This window comes from Cetorhinus maximus, chromosome 24 (assembly GCF_964194155.1).
Source record: "Cetorhinus maximus chromosome 24, sCetMax3.hap1.1, whole genome shotgun sequence".
In the NCBI taxonomy this organism is placed as follows: Eukaryota; Metazoa; Chordata; class Chondrichthyes; order Lamniformes; family Cetorhinidae; genus Cetorhinus; species Cetorhinus maximus.
In genome coordinates, this window is record NC_135902.1 from 47370736 (window position 1) to 47392015 (window position 21280).

General features: G+C 44.3%; 1 protein-coding gene across 6 annotated transcripts in view; it reads right to left on the minus strand.

The window, feature by feature from the left end:
* Nucleotides 1-21280, minus strand: part of aatkb (apoptosis-associated tyrosine kinase b) — a 302389-nt gene that overhangs the window by 215446 nt on the left and 65663 nt on the right. Inside the window, exon 1 of one of the 6 annotated variants that reach the window (XM_078571178.1) lies at nucleotides 3984-4029. The exons of the other annotated variants lie outside the window; for them this stretch is intronic. Within the exon in view, the coding sequence (XP_078427304.1) occupies nucleotides 3984-4014 (31 nt within the window). The 5' untranslated portion in view covers nucleotides 4015-4029. Of the gene's footprint in view, nucleotides 1-3983; nucleotides 4030-21280 lie in introns of those variants that run through there. 6 annotated transcript variants of the gene reach the window in all.

The following is a 21280-nucleotide window of genomic DNA, read 5'->3' on the forward strand; positions in this document are numbered from 1 at the left end:
ATTTAACTGTTCTATTCCGTTATCTGTTTCAACTGTTGAGCCAAGTTTGGCAAGAAGCTAACAGCAGAATACAACCTAGATTACAATTAGCGGGCTGAGAAAACAGTGACAGGGTGGTTGCACAACTGAGTCTGAGTCCATTAAAATTTTCAAAACTGGGATTTGTTAATCATGGGCATTAAGGGATATGAAACCTAAGTGGGTAGAGGGAATTGAGATGCAGATCACTCATGATTTGAGTAAATGGTGGGATAAACTCAAGGGCCTGAACGATCTACTCCAATGTTTCTATGGAGGCATATTTACATCATTTGCTTCATTACAAATATACAGCATGACAAACCTTGAAGCCAAAAGGCTGTCTTACTCCGAATGCTTTAGCAATTTCAGTCTGGGAAACATTTCAGCCCATTCGGTATCACATTTACTTTCACCTCATCAGCCAGAGAGAAGAAAACCTGCTTTCAAAGTGGAGCCTCCATTATGCCAGGCAGGGTTTCTGCCACAGCCTTATTGCCAAAGAGTCTGTGCGCCATTAAAACACACACCAGTCATGAGCATCCCAAAGCTTGACCAATATCCCACCGATGAGGCGGTTTTCCCACCTAAACTAAAGCCTCCGTCACTGTGATCACCAAAAGTGCACGAGCTCCAAAAGGGTTCTCACTGCAGCAACTTTAGTGAGGCAGAGCAATGCTTAAATGAACAAACTCAGACTTTCCCCATTCATTTAAATATTTTGATTATACAGCAGCTATTTGCCTAACAGGGACAGCTATCACTGAAAAAAGATAGAAAAGAGATTTGCATAGTAGGTTTTATTCTTTCAAACATTTTATTCTTTAAGCCCGTGAAGTGGCCTTGTCTGTGGCTGAACTTCCACAGTTTCGGGGACTGTTTGTATGAGATTACAAACAACATTGTTCTTAAAACAACCCACTGTGAGAAAGTTTAATCTACATGAGGCTATAGTTTCCAAAATGTCTGTCCCAAAAAACTGAAACATAAACAGCCACAGCTGAAACAGGGTTGAGAATGCAAAGAATATAATACAGCAATTAGAAAGATCAAAACAATCAGCATTGCAACACAATAACTACAAAGCCACAACTTAAACTCCTAATGACAAACATTTTCAGCTCTGAAGGAGGGTCATGCGGACTCGTAATGTTAACTCTGTTTCTCTCTCCACAGACGCTGCCAGACCCGCTGACTTTTTCCAGCATTTTCTGTTTTTATTTTCAAATCCTAATTGGTTTGATTTTGTGCTAGACTATGGTCATAGGTTTAAAAATCTATTTTGACTCAAGTAAAATGGCACGAAAGGATAACTGATTAATAAGTCAAGGGTGCAGTGATATGACTATTCATCACCAGTTACAAAGGTCATTTGAAACATTAATTGTTGAATCTAGTCATCAGTGATTTTACTCATCAAGGGACTGCAGCCAACCAACACGTCAAAAGGAGATTCCTGTTAAATATTGACGTGGTGGTAGAACCAATAATGAAAAACCTACCATCGAGTCACCAAGTGAAAATCTACAATTAGGTATTTTGAAAAATTAAATGCTAATTTACTGAAGCACAATGTGTGTGGCCAATCTCTTTTCCACTGGGGCTCCTGTTCATGAATGGGTTGTTGTGGGAAAGCACCAAATGCAAATACTTCCTCACTGTGGATGAAAAGGAACATTCGTCCTGGCAAGGAAACAAAATACTAACTCATACAAGTTTCACAAAGGTATAAGCGATGCACACATTCCCTTCCAAATGACACACAGCTTCCCCTTAATAAACGGAGCATAACACACACACACACACACACCCCATATCAGTGCAGGTAATATAAACTCTGCCTCCCCTATTTATTACAGAGCATAACTTCTACAATTCTTTCAGGACATGCCAATGAGACAAAATATCAATTGTAAAAAGGGCAAGGTTTATAAATCCAGCTGTCGAGCAGAACTTGAATTTTTCAGCTTAATGGACTGTTCCATCTTAACATACATTTGCACCTGACACCATTTAATGAGTGTGAATGATTGGCTGCAATAATAGAAATTCTGCATTTGTTCTTAATGAATACAATGACCTGGAAAGTTAGAGTGCACCCAAGAATGGGTGCACAGGGGCATGGGGATAGGCCCACTTAATAGCGGGCCTCTGACCACATTATCATGGAAGTGATTGACTGTGGATACCTAACAGGCATCCTCAGACAGCTTCTTCAAGCATTGAAGATTGGGCAGCTGCTTCGCCAACAGTGGCCTTCAGGTCCTTAAAGCGGCATTGGCGGAGACTAGGGGATGGGCATCGCTAACAATGGGAACAGAGGGTATCAGGGGAGATGTCAGGTTCAATTGAGGGCGTGTGGTGAACTAGCAACCAGGAGCAGCCTGCATGACTTCGATGTGGGGCTGGAAGGGGCACTCCCGCTCCTCCCAGCTCCATATTCAGCAAAGTATTTTTAAAATTGTACCATCTTGGTAGCGGACTGCAGCAATCCCTTTCAGGACTCATCTGTCCAGCCACATTCAGGCCACACTTTCCTGAATGGCGTTAGTGCCGGTTGCTTCATGGTAACCCAATATTGCAGAGGGCAAAATGGGCCCTTTACAAGGCAAGTGAGGACCCTGACGGCGATCTGAGGTGTGGGCCCTGTAAGCCTACTCTATTGCCTATACCAATATGGTGGGCATTGCACTCATAGAAAGCATGCAGTTCCTGCCCACCAATTGGAAAAACGGCACCATCGAATTTCTAGGCACACTGCACGGTGGTCACCATTTTCCACATTAGATGACCACTGGTGGGTTTCTTTCTGTCAGAGAGTGCACCTGGGACACAGGCTGTCAATAACTTGCTATCAGTCTGACACAGCAAGCTGCATATCCTGTACGTACTTTAATGTGATTTTTACATCAAAGCTCAACAGTTAAAGATTCAGGATTCCCACCATTAGTCAGGCTGCAAATCAGCACTATGTTCTGGTTAACACCCAAGATGATAAATTTAATATCCGCAACAAATCAGGCAGCAGCCCCACAGCGAGCTCAGTGACAGGCCCTGTTTGTTGCATGTCAGGAAGTCTGACCCTCAAGAGGCCAGCCCTGAACGACAATCTCTTAGACAATGATAATTCCGATATCTTTCAGTCGCACTTCTGCAAGATCTGCGCTCATCAATGACCAGTCAAGCAATTTACTTCCGAGCTGATCTCCAAACACTCTCAGCAGACGGACGGTGTAACGTCACAAATGCAGTGGCTGCGAATTGGATCCCCATTGTTTCCTCAACTGATGTGCCCAATTTGTGTCTGAACAGGTCGTTTTTTTTTTATTATTATTAAAGGCAGGTTCTGTTCAGAAAAATATTCCTGGATGGGTAATTTTATTCCCACTGCTGATGCTTCCTCTGCATTACAACCAAGGCTGCACTTCTAAAGTACTTCCAGGGCGGTAAATCACTTTGGGGCATTCTGAGGTTGTGGAAGGCGCTATATAGATGCAAGTCTTTATAGATCTTGGCAGGGATCTCCTAAATCGGTTGTTATTTGTCAGTCCCATTTCCCCTGTACAACCTGCACAGATCATATCCAGTGTGGGTTAAATTGGCTCGTTTAGGGAACAAAGCTAGAATGACTGATGGTGTGTACTATAATCTGCGACTGTAAGGAATTTATTATGAAAATAAAAATTGAATTTGAGGACACAACTACTTGGATCTGGAATCTTCCGGGGATTACGCTGTAAATTCACTGAACACAAACAGTGTTTGTGACTGATTTAGTTTTTCCCCTGTTGTTTAGCCACAGTCACCTGCAGCCTGAGGAAGACTAGAAGTACTCGACTGTAAATTAAAAGTCACAAGAAAAATAGGCGGGGATTCGCTTCTATCAAAATCCAGTGATGAGCACTCTCACAGAATTCTGGTAAGTTCCTTTCACAGTGACATGGTTACAGTTTTAACATGCTGACCTGTTTTACCACCAAGTCCGTCAATGAACATCCAGCCAGGTTGGAGAAGTTTTGGAGAGATTTGAACTGTTCTACGGCTTCGGTTTTAGTGAGGCAGGTTCATGAATCAGCCCAGGAACATTGCGTGACCACATGAGGACTAACAACAAGACGATAGTCTCTCCCAACCAAATACGGCAACGGTTGGCAAGAATCTTTTTAAAAAGTCATTTTCTTGTTCTCAAAGTCGCTGACAACCTTCTTCCTGTTACACAGGCATAAAGTAAACCTCCTGGAAACCTAGCTGGGTGGGCTCAGTTCCAACAATAGTCTGCCAGTGAAATGCTCAAAACTAAACCACTTCCCCCTCTATTCCTGGCTAATAGAAAAGCCTCCTTACCGGAAGACCAATTCAAGCCCACTCAAATTAAACAGGGCAGACAAATAAAATCTCTAATCCAGGAAATGCCTCCATGCTCTCAAAACAGCTCACATATGGGTGACCCTGGTCAGCAGCAACAAAAAAGAGAAGCTAAATGATTATTACGATGTACCGCAAAAGCCTAAGAAGCAGCAACAATTTGGCTTATATATATATAGAAAATGTTTCAAAAGTGGCCTTAAGATGGGCGACATAACCTCCCTGTTGCGCCCTTTAAATGAAACTCTCTCTGAGGCTAACAGCACTGTTAAATAGGAGCATGATTTATACTGGGCTCAAATGGTGGACATCACTGACATTTACTGCCCATCCCTAATTGCCCTTGAGAAGGTGGTGGCGAGCTGCCTTCTTGAACTGCTTCAGCCCATGGTGGTTGTAGGGACATCCACGGTGCTGTTAGGGCAGGGGTTCCAGGATTTTGACCCAGTGACATTGAAGGAACGGCCGATATAGTTCCAAGTCAGGAAGGTGTGTGATTTGGGGAGGAACTTGCAGGGAAGATGTTCCCATCGTTGGCTGCCCTTGTTCCTCCAGGTGGTAGAAGTCACGCATTTGAAAGGTGCTGTCGAAGGAGCCTGGGCGAGCAACTACAGCGCATCTTGTAGATGGCACATACCGCCGTTTCAGTCTAATTTTAATGTTCCAGGTGGGGAATATCATGCCATGGCCAAATGTGGCAAAGTGTCAGTTTAATTCATCTCTACCATTTTGTCTAATCGGTGATGCCCTATGCACCAACTTATAGGGCTTTACAGCCTTGAAGCTCTGAGCTGTTGGCATTAACTTTAATGCCTGGTGCATTTCAGCAAACAATTGATTTACAACATTTTAAGAAACTTATACATTGAATAATTTATGAAAAACAATTGAAGAAAATAATTAAAGGTGCATTTAATTAAATGGATCTATAATCAAAAACCCCTAGCTAGTCCCTGGATAATGAGGATTAGCAATACGTTGTGTTGTACACAGAGCGTTAAGTCGTCTAACTTTATTTGTCATAATCCCCTGAACGCATTTAATATAGCAATAGGAGTTCATATGTCAGTGTTATGACCTGACTGTCTGGAATCCAGAGAATGGATGCGTAGAATAGAAATTAGGTTTAATCTGTAACAGCCTTCAAAACCTGGTCCAAGGGCTTCTGAATTAAAAACAAGTGCAACAGAGTGTATATCAGTTTATGCCTCATGAGATTAGGGTGTCAGGCATAACACTTGATCCTTCTATTAGCATTCATTTAAAAAAAACCACACAGATCCTGATTTTTAAACCATAGATTGAGATTGTTCTTGCAATTACGTGCACTATGCTTTTTGTGATTCATTACTTTCACACCGCCTATAGGTAGCGGCAGATTTCCAACTGCGGCTCTCTTCACTGCCTTTCCCCTGCTCTTTTCCTGCAATAGGCCACAGTGAACTGAGTGCGAGACTTGCCATCCAACTCACTGGAGCAGAACTTAGCCTATCGTATGAAAAGTAAGGAAGACTTGCGTCTATACTGTGTCTTTCACAACCTCATGATGTCTCAAAGCACTGGGCAGACAACTAAGCCCTAACTTATCTAATCTATCTTTGTAACTGAAGTTCCCCACCCCTGGGACTGCTCCCATCAATCTTTTTTGCACCCTTTCCACTGTCCTCACAGCCTTCCTAAAGTGCGGCAGCCAGGACTGGATGCAGTACTCCAGCTGAGGCTGACCTCGTGTCTTACACAAGTTCAACATAACCTCTTTGCTCTTTTTGAAGTGTAGACCTAGTGATAGGAGACAGGTAGTTGTCTAAGTGATAAGAAACAGAAAGTAGTGGTTAATGGATGTTTTTTGGACTGGAGGAAGGTTTGTAGTGGAGTTCCCCAGGGATCAGTGTTGGGACCATTGCTCTTCCTGATACATATTAATGACCTAGGTTTTGGTGTACAGGGTACAATTTCCAAACCTGCGGATGATACGAAATTTGGAAGCATTGTGATGTTTGAGGAGGATAGTGCTGAACTTCAAAAGGACATAAACAAGTTGGTGGAATGGACAGACAAGCGGCAGATGAAGTACAATGTGGGGAAGTGTGAAATGATTCATTTTGGTAAGAAGAACACGGAGAGACAATATAAAATAAAGGGTACAACTCTAACATGGCACAGGGACAGAGGGACCTGGTGTATATGTACATAAGTCATTGAAGGCGGCAGGACAGGTTGAGAGAGAGGTTGATAAAGTATACAGCATCCTAGGCTTTATTAATAGGGGAATAGAGTACAAGAGCAAGGAGGTTATGTTGAACTTGTGTAAGACATGAGGTCAGCCTCAGCTGGAGTACTACATCCAGTTGCCTCACTTTAGGAAGGATGTGAAGGCATTACAGAGGGTGCAGAAAAGATTCATGAGAATGGCTTCCGGGATGGGGAACTTCAGTTACAAAGATAGATTGGGGAAGTTAGGGATGTTTTCCTTGGAGAAGAGAAGGCTGAGAGGAGATTTGATAGAGGTATTCAAAATCATGAGGGGTCTGGACAGAGTAGAGGGGGAGAAACTGTTCCAGTTCGTGAAAAGATCGAGAATGATTGGGCACAGGTTGAAGGTAATTGGCAAAAGAAGCAACAGCGATATGAGGAAAAGTTTATTCATGCAGTGAGTAGCTAGGGTCTGGAATTCACTGCCTGACAGTGTAGTGGAGGCAGGTTCAACGGAGTCTTCCAAAAGGGAATTAGACTGTCATCTGAAAAGGGAGAATGTGCAGGGTTACAGGAGGAAGGTACTAGGTGAGTTGCTCATTTGGAGAGCCGGCGCAGACACAATGGGCTGCATGGCCTTCTACACTGTAGCAATTCTGTGATAGCCACTGTTGCAATTCAGAGGAACACAAAGCCAATTTGCAAGTAGCAAGGTCCCACAAACAGGAATGAAATAACGGCCAGATAATCTGTTTCAGTGACGCCGACAGAGGTATAACTGTTGGCTAGATTACTAAGGAGAACTCCCCAGCTCTTCATCATCCAATGCAATGGGGTATTTTACAACCACCTGAGAAAACAGACAATCCCTTGATTTAAGATCTCACCCAAAGGACTACACCTGTCAGCAATACACCGCTACGTGTGCTCAACCCTTTGGAGGTGGATTTGAACCTACAGCCTTCTGATTCAGAGGCAGGGGTAACTGATAATCAAGATGTTTGTTCTGACTGACTTCAATCAACTGTAATAGCACAAGATAATTGAAAGTCAACAGTAAGTGCACAGTTAACGTCCCTATAATTTGATGTAACACAAGGCTAATTCAGTTTCCCATTTAAGACAGGCATCCCGGTGATTTTTTCCAATTGCAGTCGCATTACTTCTCCATCACATAGTATGGGCAAGGTGCCAGTGAAATCATGACTTTCATTAGGGTCCGGGAGACGATGGGGGAACATCCGTCTGTACCTTTTCCTGTGTTTTGGGAGTACCGTACGAGAAAAATTGATGCGTAGTCGAGTAAAGGACAAGGTTAAAAAAAAAAACGCTGGAGGAAGGATTTCTGTGAACTGTGCTAGTACCAGATCTAACTCGGGAAAATGGAGGAAGGGAAGGAGAAGTGGATGAATCTGACTGAAAAATTATTACAGGAATAGGACTAGCTTAGAAACAGCTTGTGTACCCCTTGGACGGGGGCAGTAATCAAAACCAAGCATTTATCCCTATCAAATTGACAGGCCGGGATGCCAAGAAAATGCGTCAGATGTAAACAGTCATGCAGAACATTCACACAACAGACTAAACTCTTGGCTTCTCAAGCAATAGCTTGAGAATAACCGAATGCCCGCAACAGTCAATATTTCATTTGCGGTGATAGCTAATTTTCAACCAAACAATTTGAAATGCTTGATTCTCACAGGCACTGGCATCAATCTGTATTTACTCCAATGTGTGGCTGCCTGCACCCCACGCTGTGTCACTGTCCTGTGACACAGTCTTCGCTGTGTGTTATCCTTTATATAAGTCAGCTGGTCCCTTCGATGTCAGCCCTAGACAGAACAAGCGCGTGTTTTGAGCATTCTGCTTACCCTTATTCTTGTTTTATTTAAATTGGGGATTTCTAATGCAGAACGCCAATGTTTCCAATCAAGGCAGGAAAAACACTTTTATCTTCCCACAGAAAACACCACTGTCAATAAAATCTTCCCAGATTATCCCACTGAAATCACATGCACCTTTTCTCATACCCCAGGTGTTTCTTTGTCCTCTTTGTCCTTTTGTCTGTGACATCTTTTGGTTATCTCCACCTATCACTGGCCCTCTATCCAGCTCTACTTGTCCCACCCCCCCTCCCCTTAAACTAGCTTATATTTCACCTCTATGCTATTTTTACTTAGTTCTGTTGAAGGGTCATTCGGACTCGAAACGTTAACTGTGTTCCTCTCCGCAGATGCTGCCAGACCTGCTGAGTTTTTCCAGGTATTTTTGTTTTTGTTTTGGATTTCCAGCATCCGCAGTTTTTTCCTTTTATTTTGACGTCAGCCTTTGGTCATGAGACTTCAGGTTTGATGGGACATTGACCAGCACAATCCACACCAGGTTGTCTATGCACCTGGTGAACTGCCTGGTCCGTCCTTGTTCCATGTCAGCCTTGAGCTCACCATCTTTGTAACCTAGCTGTCGACATTGTTAATGTTATGTTATTTCTGAAAAAGGAGACATGTCAAAACTTTTCATCTTCCACTCATCAGGACACTTCGCAAGAATACCAGTATAAGGGGAAAACAACAATTTGTACTGTATGTGAAGAGAGTGCTGATTGTTTGAGAAGTGGACACTGATTGGTAAAGGTGTTGCCATAGAGAATGCACCAGTTGATGGTGACTGACATTTAACTGCTAAGCATTATTCGAAATTTCAGCAGTTCACCGGTGTTAAAGAAATAATAAAATACTGCAGGGGCTGGAAATCTGAAATAAAGTAAGAAAATGCTGAAAATACTCAGCAGGTCTGGCAGCATTTGTGGAAGGAGAGAAACAGAGTTAATATTTATGGTCATTGACCCGAAACATCAACTCTGTTTCTCTCTTCACAGGGAGTTAAAAGCCAGGTTCACGTACAATGATCAGTTCTGTCAATTCACAACAGCTTTGAACCCAGATGGATTGACTGTTGATGACGCATATTATTCCTGTGGTTGCCAGCCAAGGTCATTGTGTTACAAAATGCTGATGACAATTAGGTTGTTAGAGTACAAGTTCGGGAACTATAGCATAGTGGTTATGTTACTGGACTAGTAATCCTAGGGCCTGGACTAAAATCAGCCAGAGTCATGAGTTCAAATCCCACCACAGCAGCTGGGGAATTTAAATTCACATGAAATAAATCTGAAAAACAAAGCTAATGTTAGCTTATGGTCACCATGAAGCTATTGGATTGCTGTTCTGAAAACCCAACTGGTTCACTAATGTCCTTTAGGGAAAGGAAAGGAAAATCTGGCCTATATGTGACTCCTGACCTACATGTGGTTAACTCTTGACTACCCTCCGAAATGGCCCAGAAAGCCCGTCAGTTGTAAAGAAGGCTGCGCACCAACTACTTAGGGATGGGCTGTTCAGGGATGCACACCGTGATAAAACTTACCTGAGGACCACCACCTCAGTGAAAGATGCTTTGTGGTCTGCCTGAAACTTGCAGACTGGTGCATTCCGAGGTCCAGGGCTAGGTGCTGAGGGATGCGCTGAAGCTTGGGGCAGCCACCTCACAGACTCGATGGGGAAAGGCCACTGTCTAAGGTCCTCCAGCCGAGGGTCTGCAGACCATGTAAAACTCCTCGGGCTACATGTTTGACACGAAACGAATTTAAATAAATTTAAGCCGTAGCTGTTAGTGTAATGAGGAGCCTCAGAGTGCCCTCATAGTGTATTTAAAGAAACTGACCAACTTTGCACTTTATTGTCAGGTTAAATTTGAACTGTTAGTGTTTACAAATTTTATGAATAAAGTATATTTTTGGAAAGAATACAGTTAGGGATGGGAGAGAAATGCTGGGTCTTCCTGGCGACACCCACATCCTGTGAATAATTAAGGAAAAGTTCAGTGTAAGGTATAGCAACTTTTTTCTATTTATGAAGTATTGTTTGAATGGTTACAAGAGCTATAGTGCTTGAATGCCTTTTATTTTGACGGGTCTCTATAGGTTCTTGAGCTCAAGCTGTCTGGCGCAGATCAATGTACCAATGGGATAGTGGGCTTGATTGACAGTTGTGTCTGGGGTGGACATGTAGATCAGAGCTATGCATATGAACAGCGTCAATAACTGGCTGTGGTACTTTTCACCAATAACTCTGCAAACAGGGGATTCCGATTATTGGGTGGTACTGGGCTGCCTGAACTAACTCATCAATCAGTTTAGAGCCAGCCCAAAATGGCTACTGTAGTTCCATTGAAGTGTTTTGCCATGTAAGATGTTCACATCCAGTTTCAACGATGAATATATTTCAACGGCAGCTTACATGTATAGCGCCTTCAACATAGTAAGCCATCCCAGGGCGTATCACAGGAGCACTTACCCAATCCAAACTCGAGACAACATGAGGAGATATTGGGGCAGATAAAGGCTTGGTCAAGGAGGTAGGTTTTAAGGAGTATCTTAAAAGGAAAGAGAGGTGGAGATGCAGAGGTTTAGGGTGTTACATTCTTCTCTTTGCCGTAAACGTACCAATCACACGACAAAGATTGGCGAAACGATAATGTGGGTTTTTTATTTAAAGGTAAGACTATGTACAAATATGTTAACTAGGAGACTATGTATGGTACATCTGACTCCCACTTGTGTAGTTTGTAAACTGACTACAAGTCATGGGAGTAATGCATCACATCCTGTCGAGGTGGTAGTAATTGACAGCAGTTTAAGACACGCACCCTTAAAGGTACATATACATCACATCACAACACAGGGTGGGAATTCCAGAGCTTGGGACCTAGGCAACTGAAAGCATGGCCACCAATCACAGGGCAATTAAAGACGATGCTTAAGAGCCCAGAATTAGACGGGTGCAGGGATGTCAGAAGGTTTTGGGATAGGGGAAATTATAGAGATAGGGAGGGCCTTTTTAGGACTTGAAAGCAAGGATGAGAATTTTAAAATTGAGAGACTACTTGACTGGAAGCCAGCGTGGGTCAGCGAGCACAAGTGATTGAGACTTGGTGCGTGTTAGGACATGGGCAGCTGAGTTTTGTATGATCTCCAGTTCAGGGAGTGTAGAAGATGGGAGACCAACCAGAACTGTATTAGAATAATCAAGTGTAGAGATAACAAAAGCATGGATGAGGGTTTCAACAGCAGCTGAGTTGAGGCAGGGATAGAGTTGGGCAATGTTACAGCAGTGGAAATGGAAAAACATCCATTGTTTTTGATACAACAGATTTTCCAAACTTGTTAATGACTGTACTAGATACGGTTTGTAACGGACAGAGTTTAGTTTACCCGCTCTATGCTAAATAAAATCGCTGCTCAGCATCTGAACCTTGGTCTGATAGAATGCATATGGAGATATGGAGAATTAGATGGCAGCATGAGCTACATTGAAGTGGCAAAAGTTCTTTGTACAACCCTCAGTCTTGCGAACATATACCTGGATGTTAGATTGATAAAGATAAGCCCTGGTCCATTGGAAACACAAGAGCTGCTTATAGGACTGGCTGGCCACGGTGTATCCTAGTGGAACAAAGCTTAAAAACATGCAACAATGTTTGATTAAAGCTAATGCAAAACTTTTATATCAATTTTTCCATCCTTTCTTAAAAACAAATCACAGAAATTGAGTTAACTGTGAAAAAAATGTGCATTGTTGGCTGCTATTGTCTGTTATTCCTACAAATCTGAATAATTTGCTTAGCCAAAAGTATTAAAAGCACATTTTGTTTTGGTGTAAAGTAATAAGGGTTTGAACTGCTGAGCAAGGCAACAGCAATATTAGGCAGGAGCCAGGAGCAGCGGTGAGGGTGATTCAGGCTACATGCAGAGGATAGGGTGAGATTTTCACACTAAAAATCTGAATCTCAGTGTTAATTAAGGTCATCTCAGGCTGACGCAGAATTTTTAAAACCTTGCAACCTTCTTCGAAAACCAAAAAAATGCAGAACACTGGGTCCAAACCAATGATTGTCTGTTCTGTATAAAACATGGATCACTGGTATCTATCTCATAATAGTGCAGCACCACTTATCTCTTGATTGTACATTCCACAGTTTCAGACCTATCCAGCATTTCTCTGATAGCACAAGCAATAGGCTGCTTCTATCTTCTGCAACTTCTAGCACCACTGGTAGGAGTATTTGCTGCTACACGGGCAACCTATCTATGGCCATCAGTTGAACATGCTGTCTTTGTAGCCATCATTTCTCAATTCTGTCTGGCTGCGTAATGATTTGTTATCTGATGCCCTCAATCTGCAACCTTTGCAAATAGACATTCCTTTGTCATGTATATCCTCTTAGACAGTTCACAGTAACATCCACAAAGGCCTGCGTAGCTTTCTTGCTGCTTCTAGTTTGTCAGCCTTGGCTCAGTGGTAGAACCCTCACGTGATTTGAAAGGTTCCAGATTTGAGGTCCACTCCAGGACTTCAACATACGACCTTGGTTGGCACTCCAGTGCAGTACTGAGGGGAGTGCTGCACTGTCGGAGCTACCGCCTTTTGGATGACAAGTTAAACCTGAGGCCTGCCACCTCAGTTTGGGTGTAAATGATTCCACTGACATCATATAAAGAACAGCAGGGGACTTCTTCCAGTGTCTCGGCCAACAAGTATCCCTCTCCTCGACTATCACAACAACAGATCACCTGGTCATTCAGCTCGTTCCCTACCTCGCAAAAATAACTACACTTTCAAAGCACTTCGCCGCCTGATAGTCCTTTCTAGATTCAGCTAGGGAATGGGCAATGAAAAGAGCACAGAGAAGCCAAAGGCAGGAAAAAGAACTAAAAAAATGGGAAGAGAAAGAATTGTACTTGTTTGACAAAATCTTAGTGAGTTATCACCATGTCTTGGAGTTTGTTTTTAAACAAATAACGCTGGCATTAATAAAAAAAATAGCACAACTTGGATTGGCATTATATCAGGTGTGGGCACTGGCTTTTCACCTCCAGCACCTAGGTTAAAATCTAAACCAAAGGATAACATTTTCCACACTGGTTGTGAGTCTTCATGTGAATGATTTTGTGCAGTCTCAAACTAGTTCTTAGTGGACATGGACCCCCAACTTGTCACTGAGTTATCAACCTCGCTCAAAGTGAGCAAGAAGCTGGGGAACAGAAATGTCACAGTGGGGTACACGATAGGCTGCTCACTACGTGCTGAAGGTCACTACGCGCTGAGGAAAACTGTTGCGAGATTCACTCTGCCTCTTCGCCGTGCTCCACCCAAACTGGGAGCACTGGCTGCCCAAAGTGGGAAGGAGGGAAGAGAGAGGGAGAGATGTGTTCCAGTTCTGAACACTGCCATTCCTCCTGTTATGAGCAGCAAGATTCTCTATAACTTCAGGAAGATGGTGGCATGGCGGTAATCTCATTGGACTAGTAATCCAGAGGCCCAGGCTAATGCTCTAAGGAGCAGGGGTTCAAATCCCATCATAACAGCTAGTGGAATCTAAATCTGGTTATTAAAATCTGGAACTGAAAGTGAACATCAGTGATGGTGACCATAACAACTTTCACTGATTGTCATAAAACCCATCTGGTTCACTAGTGCCCCTTTAGGGAAGTCTGCTATCCTTACCCAGTCTGGCCTATCCACAGCAATGTGGTTGACTCTTAACTAATCTGAAATGGCTGAGCAAGCCACATTGAAGGGCAATTAGGGATGGGCAACAAATGCTGACCTTGCCAGCAACACCCATGAAAGAATAAATTTTTTAAACTGAGAGGAAGCATCCTTTCTATTGATTAAAATTTCAGACAGATCATAAAATGCCCTGGACTCCTACCCCAAACTGATGTGAGGCTGTTTAATCAGGGGGTCTTATGGCAGCTGTAGAGCCCCCATTGCCTATTTTTGTGTACATACAGGTGGAGGTTGAATCACGGTAAGACCAGGAGTACTGGGCTTTCGATGGCCTAACCAGTCCTTAAACAGCAGAAGGACGTTCCATCAAGAGACTGGCAAGATTCTGGGGGTGGGTGGGGACGCAATTCTTTGAGGTGCTCCAGACCCCACAAAGTTACAGTTCACACCCTGCCCGCCCCTCATCCCCATCTGACCACGTTCCCCGACACAGACCTGACCCCCCTCGTCGACCCCTTTGCCGACATCTGGCCCCCCATACGGTGCCCACTGCTCACCGGTTAAATTCAAAACCAGGAGCGGAGCCAGAAATGATCCGGGCCCTCCGGTGGTGGCAGTGGGCAAGATCCGAGGGTACACAACCCATTTGACGCCCATTTCTAGCTGAAGCGAAAACTACCCTCTATGGCCGGAATTTTCCGGCCCCGTTTTGGCGGGGACGGGGCTGTAAATTACAGCGAGACATTCTAAAGCTCACTGACGTCAGCGGGAATGTAAGATCCCACTGCCGTAAAATTCAGCCCTATGTGTGGCTGTGCTGGGCACAAATATTTAAAAACAAGTACTGGGTTTCTAACTTTAGCTTTTAAAGAATTGTTAGAGGCTGAAATTACAGCCTGACCACGTTAGCAAACTCTTTCTCTGGTACATCGATGATTGCTTCGGTGCTGCTTCATGCTCTCGTCGGGACGTGGAAAAATTTATTAATTTTGCTTCCAATCTCCACCCCTCCATCATTTTCACATGGTCCATCTCTGACACTTCCCTTCCCTTCCTTGACCTCTCTGTCTCAATTTCTGGTGATAGACTGTCCACCAATATCCATTACAAGCCTACCGACTCCCACAGCTACCTCGACTACAGCTCCTCACACCCCGCTTCCTGTAAGGACTCCATCCCATTCTCTCAGTTCTTTCGTCTCCGTCGCATCTGTTCTGATGATGCCACTTTCAAAAACAGCTCCTCTGACATGTCCTCCTTCTTCCTTAACCAAGGTTTTCCACCCACAGTGGTTGACAGGGCCCTCATAAGTGTCCGGCCCATCTCCCGCGCATCCGCCCTCACGCCTTCTCTTCCCTCCCAGAAACATGATAGGGTCCCCCTTGTCCTCACTTATCACCCCACCAGCCTCTGCATTCAAAGGATCATCCTCCGCCATTTCCGCCAACTCCAGCATGATGCCACCACCAAACACATCTTCCCTTCACCCCTCCTGGCGGCATCCCTCCATGACACCCTGGTCCACTCCTCCATCACCCCCTACTCCTCAACCCCCTCCTACGGCACCTCCCCATGCGAACGCAAGATATGCAACACCTGCCCCTTCACTTCCTCTCTCCTCACCGTCCAAGGGCCCAAACACTTCTTTCAAGTGAAGCAGCATTTCACTTGCATTTCCCCTAACTTAGTCTACTGCATTCGTTGCTCCCAATGCGGTTTCCTCTATATTGGAGAGACCAAACGCAGACTGGGTGACCGCTTTGCAGAACACCTTCGGTCTGTCCGCAAGCATCACCCAGACCTCCCTGTCGCTTGCCATTTTAACACTCCAGCCTGCTCTCTTGCCCACATGTCTGTCCTTGGCTTGCTGCATTGTTCCAGTGAAGCCCAACGCAAACTGGAGGAACAGCACCTCATCTTCCGACTAGGCACTTTACAGCCTTCCGGACTGAATATTGAGTTCGACAATTTTAGATCTTGAACTCCCTCCTCCATCCCCACCCCCTTTCTATTTCTTTCCCCTCCTTTTTGTTTTTTCCAATAATTTATACAGATTTTTCTTTTCCCACCTATTCCCATTATTTTTAAATGTATTCCACTCATCATTTATCTATACCTATTATGCCTTTTTAGTCTTATTTCACCCCACCCCAACTAGAGCTATCTGTACCTTGCTTGTCCTGCTATCCACTCTTAATTAGCACATTCTTTTAGATAATATCACCACCTTCAACACCTCTTTGTTCTTTTGTCTGTGACATCTTTTGGTTATCTCCTCCTATCACTGCTTGCTTGTCCCAACAATCACCCCCCCACCCCCCATCCTAAACCAGCTTATATTTCACCCCTCTCCTATTTTTACTTAGTTCTGTTGAAGGGTCATGAGGACTCGAAACGTCAACTGTGCTCTTCTCCGCCGATGCTGCCAGACCTGCTGAGTTTTTCCAGGTATTTCTGTTTCTGTTTTTGTTTAGCAAATCACTTTGCCACTCTTACTGAATGATCAGAGAGTCTGTCAGTGAGAGACATCCAGAGCGCACAGTGTCACCCAGCAGGAGCTGCCTCATTACCCGCCAGATGTGAGGAGGTTTATTTTTCCTCTCTGCCGGGAAGAACAAGATAAAAGAAAAGGACAAAAGAAGCTGCTACGTGGACCTCAAAAGGAGCTTTTCAGCTCTTTGGCACAATCTAACTCGACCACTGTTGCTTTCTGCACAGAACAAGTGGCGGACTTATTCTTCAAAATCTTCTCAAAAAAATAAATAAATTCAACCCCAGGTCGTTGCTGCTATTTTAACGAAAATGTAATTGGATGATAAATAAAAATACAGATTCGCAAAGGTTGCCTCCAAAGCCTTTTTTTTTTGTTTTCAAACTGGCTCCGGAGCCATAAAATGGCAGGTCCGTCAACAGATTTTGGACAAACACCCTGAGCCAGTTTTAGGGCAAAGGTTTTCAAGAATTAAGCTTTAGCCGCAGGTTTTTATTTAGCACACTGAGAACCAACAACAATTTTATAAAAGTATTTTGAATTGCGTCACATTAAAATGGCACAGGCCAAAGTTCCACCTCAGCCCTTTGTGCCACACAGTGTCCGCAGATTCTTTGTAAATAATTCTAAGGTACCAATTTTAATTACAAAAAGCAACTGTGGAAATGGAGCAACAGCATCAAGTTTACCTAGGGAGGACAGTGGGGTGGAGAATGCTCACCAATCTTTTGTAGACAATTATGAACCATTAGTATTTACTTTTTTTCCTCATTTGCAGGATGTTGGTCATCTCTGGCTAGGCAAGCACTTACTTCCCATGTCAGATTCAGAGGGCATTTAAGAGTCAACTACATTGCTGTGGGGTCTGGAGTCACATGTAGCCCAACCAGGTAAGGATGGCAGATTTCCTTCCCTAAAGGGCATTCTTTCCTTAAAGGACATTTGTGAACCAGATGGGTTTGTACAACAATTAACAATGGTTTTATGGTCATCATTAGATTTTTAATTCCAGACTTTTATCAAATTCAAATTCCACCATCCACCATGGTGGGTTTAGAACCCAGGACCCCAGAACATTACCCTAGCATCTCTGGATTACTAGTCCAGTGACAATACCACTACACTACACCACCACCTCCCCAGGTATTACTTGTTCCACCCAATACTTAAGCCGCTTAATCCCAGTTGACGCCTCAAGTTTTCTGATCATTTAATTTTTGACCCAGAAATACATACATTTGCCTACAGCTGCTTTTTCCCAACTTTTCCTCCTGAATTCCGGGAAAAATAAAACCCTAAATCCGGAGCATGTGGATTCGGTTATAAATTGGGCACCGATTTTAAAAGACGGCTGCAGGTCACTATGCGGAATCCAAAATTTTCAACAACAAGAAAAGAATTGTCCTCTCTGTTCCTGAGTTTCCATCCGCAACTTTTGAGTTTTTCCTGCTTTTTGGAAAATATGGAAACACTGCACCAGCAGTAAATCAACTTGGCAAACTGAAGGCACAACTCAACAAACAAAAGCAGTACAAGTTTACACTTCAATAGGTCCAATCTGCAGCAAGGGACATGAAATGGAGCAAGATGTGAACTGTCTCTTCCACTTAACGTCACACACAGTTGTACAGCAATCAACAACCAGTACTTAGAGTACTAATCGAATGTCGCAATGCTACCTCAGGTAATCACACTTTGGCTAAAAGAAAGAGCCATTTTAAATCACTGGGGGACCAGAAAAAGTAGATTGATTCAGCACTTGAATCACGGTAAGTAGCTGAGGTGAGAAACGCTTCATAAACATCATCTACAGAAAAGCAGTCTCAGCTCCGACAGTGCACGGTGGACGTGTTGCACGCACGCATAAAAAAATTAATTACAATTTGTTATCGTTTCCATCCATGTTTACGCCTGAGAAATTCCTCGGCGCGCATCGTTGACTGAAAATAATCATGGATTTTTCAGTCTTACCAATCAGCACTTCAACTATTAACAACAGCTCTGAACCTGGCGAGGTGCTGAATTGGATATTTCAAGATGTCATTACTCTCTGAAAGTCAAAGCCAAGCCAAGCCACATAAAATGCACCCTTCTTTTTGCTTCCATAATGTATTTTACCACCCCATCGTTTTTCAGCCCCACGTGCCAACCTTCTTCCTCGTCCTCACTTTTCTTCACCGCCACAAACATTCTTCACCTGTCTTCCCACCCGCACCCCACCCAACATCATCCCCGCCTCCGCCCCCACTATTCCTCTTGACTTCAGCCAGCTCGGGTCAAATTCCTTTCTACTTTTCTCCTTATTCCGGAGGGTGGGGGGTGGGGTAAGTGCCTGACCTCCTCAGCATGATTCCCCAAAGCAGCACAGGAGAAGCGAAGACTTCAGCCGAGCAAAGAAAGAGACCCATGTGTCATACACTGCCTTTAAAACGGTTGTTCATTTTAGGGAGTTTGCCTGAAGTTGGGTGGGGCGCGGGGAACGCGGTGGACCTTTTGCCAGAGAATTGCCAGAGTATGGTCAACTGAGGAAAAGGACGTGGGCTGGGAAGGTGCAATGCAGATTTTGTTTTGTAAGAAGTTGCAATTTGTTAAACGGGGTTCCTGAAAAAGGGGTAATCAGATAGGGGCGCGTTCTGAAGCATGTATCCTGGGTGGATTTCTGCTCCACGTGATCCCCAATCTGAACTGTGGGGGAGGCACCAGGCTGGATATTCCCTTCGGGGAGCGGGAACAGAGTCGGGAGAGTTTCCAGGCCCTGACCCCGCCCTCGGGGGGTGGGGGAGGTGAGGGGTGGTGGTGGGGGGGTGGGGTCAGTGAGAAACAGTCACTCACCCTGTGATTATCCCCAGGGCTGTTCACTAATGGCCGGATGGCAGGTTATCCAACAAATTAATGATGGAGGGCGGTCCCTCAAAGCTGGAGGGCCAATCAGAGGCTTGAAAAGAGCAGCAGGCTGCAACAGAAGTTAAGAGAGAGGGTGCATCAAAATGGAGGCGGTATCTCTCAAACTGTCTTAAACCTTCAACTAAAAAATGAGTTTTGCAACCAGACCACCACTCGGTCGGTCCTCTAGGCCAGCCTGAAGAGTTGGCACCCCTCAGCCTGCTGCCGGGCGTCCACCTCCCACTGCCTAAACTGGCACCCACCGGTGCAGGGACCTGAAGGTCAAATGGAAAATTCCTGCCGGCCTCCTTTAACTGGCACCACGTAGGCTCTTAATGAACCTGATCGGCTACCCGCTTCATGCGGGAAGGTAAAGCTGCCAGTCCTGGCCCCCTCATCTCCGCAAAAAGTAGCCCGGATGGTGGCCTGGAGCTGGGGAACCGGCACACAGACCAAAGGGTCTATTTTTAAATAATTGTTCGGTAGTACAGAACTTGGGTGTTACTGAAAAGAAAGAACTTTCTAGTCGAAGCTTTTCATCTTGCACTCATCAGGACAATTCGCAAGAAAATGTCAATGTCAGGGGGAAACAACATATTTATAACGCATGAGAAGAGAGTGCTGATTGGTTGGCAAGTGGACTCTGATTGGGAGAGGCGTTGCTATGGAGGGTACACCAGTTGATGGTGACTGACAGTTAACTGCCAAACACTGTTTGAAATTTAAACCAGGCAGCTTGACCCTGATTGGTCAAGACCTTGCCCTGAGGAATGAACCAGCGAATGGCTGTCATTTATTTTGTTTAGCTGAAACAGACGCAGTGTGTGTACATGCTCTTTCTGTCTGCAAAGAACAGGGCCCTGTAGCTTCCAGTAATGCGCCACACTGCACGCCCGATTGAATCGTAAATTGGTTGTCAGCATAATTCTGAGCACACTGAGGATTATTTAGCAAATGTTGTCCAATCACAGAATCACATCTAATGTTGGACACTGTGATTTGTGTTTTGCAAGCAGGGGCTGGTTGGGTACAGTCCATACTTTACCGATTGTGAACACTGGAAGGGATGTGCTGTTTGATACGATCTGCCAGTCTTTGGGAAATACAGCCCACATACACTGGCACTGAAATTCATGCACCGCAATGCTCATTTGTGTGATAGGTAGAACGTCTTTTTGGCAGCATCCTGTTAGTGGAGAATACCACTTATGTTGTTACTGCATAGCAGCAGCGTGAAACAGCTAACTTCAGCTGTTGCTCAAATTTTTTGAGATACCTTGCCCTTCTAGGGTAATCTGATGTTGACTGGGAACTTTTCAGGACTGAAAGTGGGGGCCTTAGGCCTGTTCATGAGTTTGTGCGATATACAGTGTGAAATGGTCTGATCAGGGTGGCCATTATCCTGCAGGATACCTTTGATGTGCCCTATTTCAGCACCAAGCTTGCATGGTGAGCAAATGGCTTGGGTTCTATTTACAAGGCTGCCAAGAAGACTAATCGTATAGCGTGTGGAACTGGAATACTCCCACCACGTGTATCAACTAGTGCAGCTAGGCTTGCGTGGTAGAGAATCCCCTGGCAGATTTCTCAGCTGGCATGTCAAGGAAAGAGAGTTCATCTGACTGCTCCATTTCAAAGATGAATTTGAGCGCAGGACAGAGTCCATTAAGACATGCAAGGAAATTATTACAGACAGCTGCGGATTTAAATATAGCAAGCGTATCATCCACATATCGGAAATATTCAAGGGGTAGGAGGT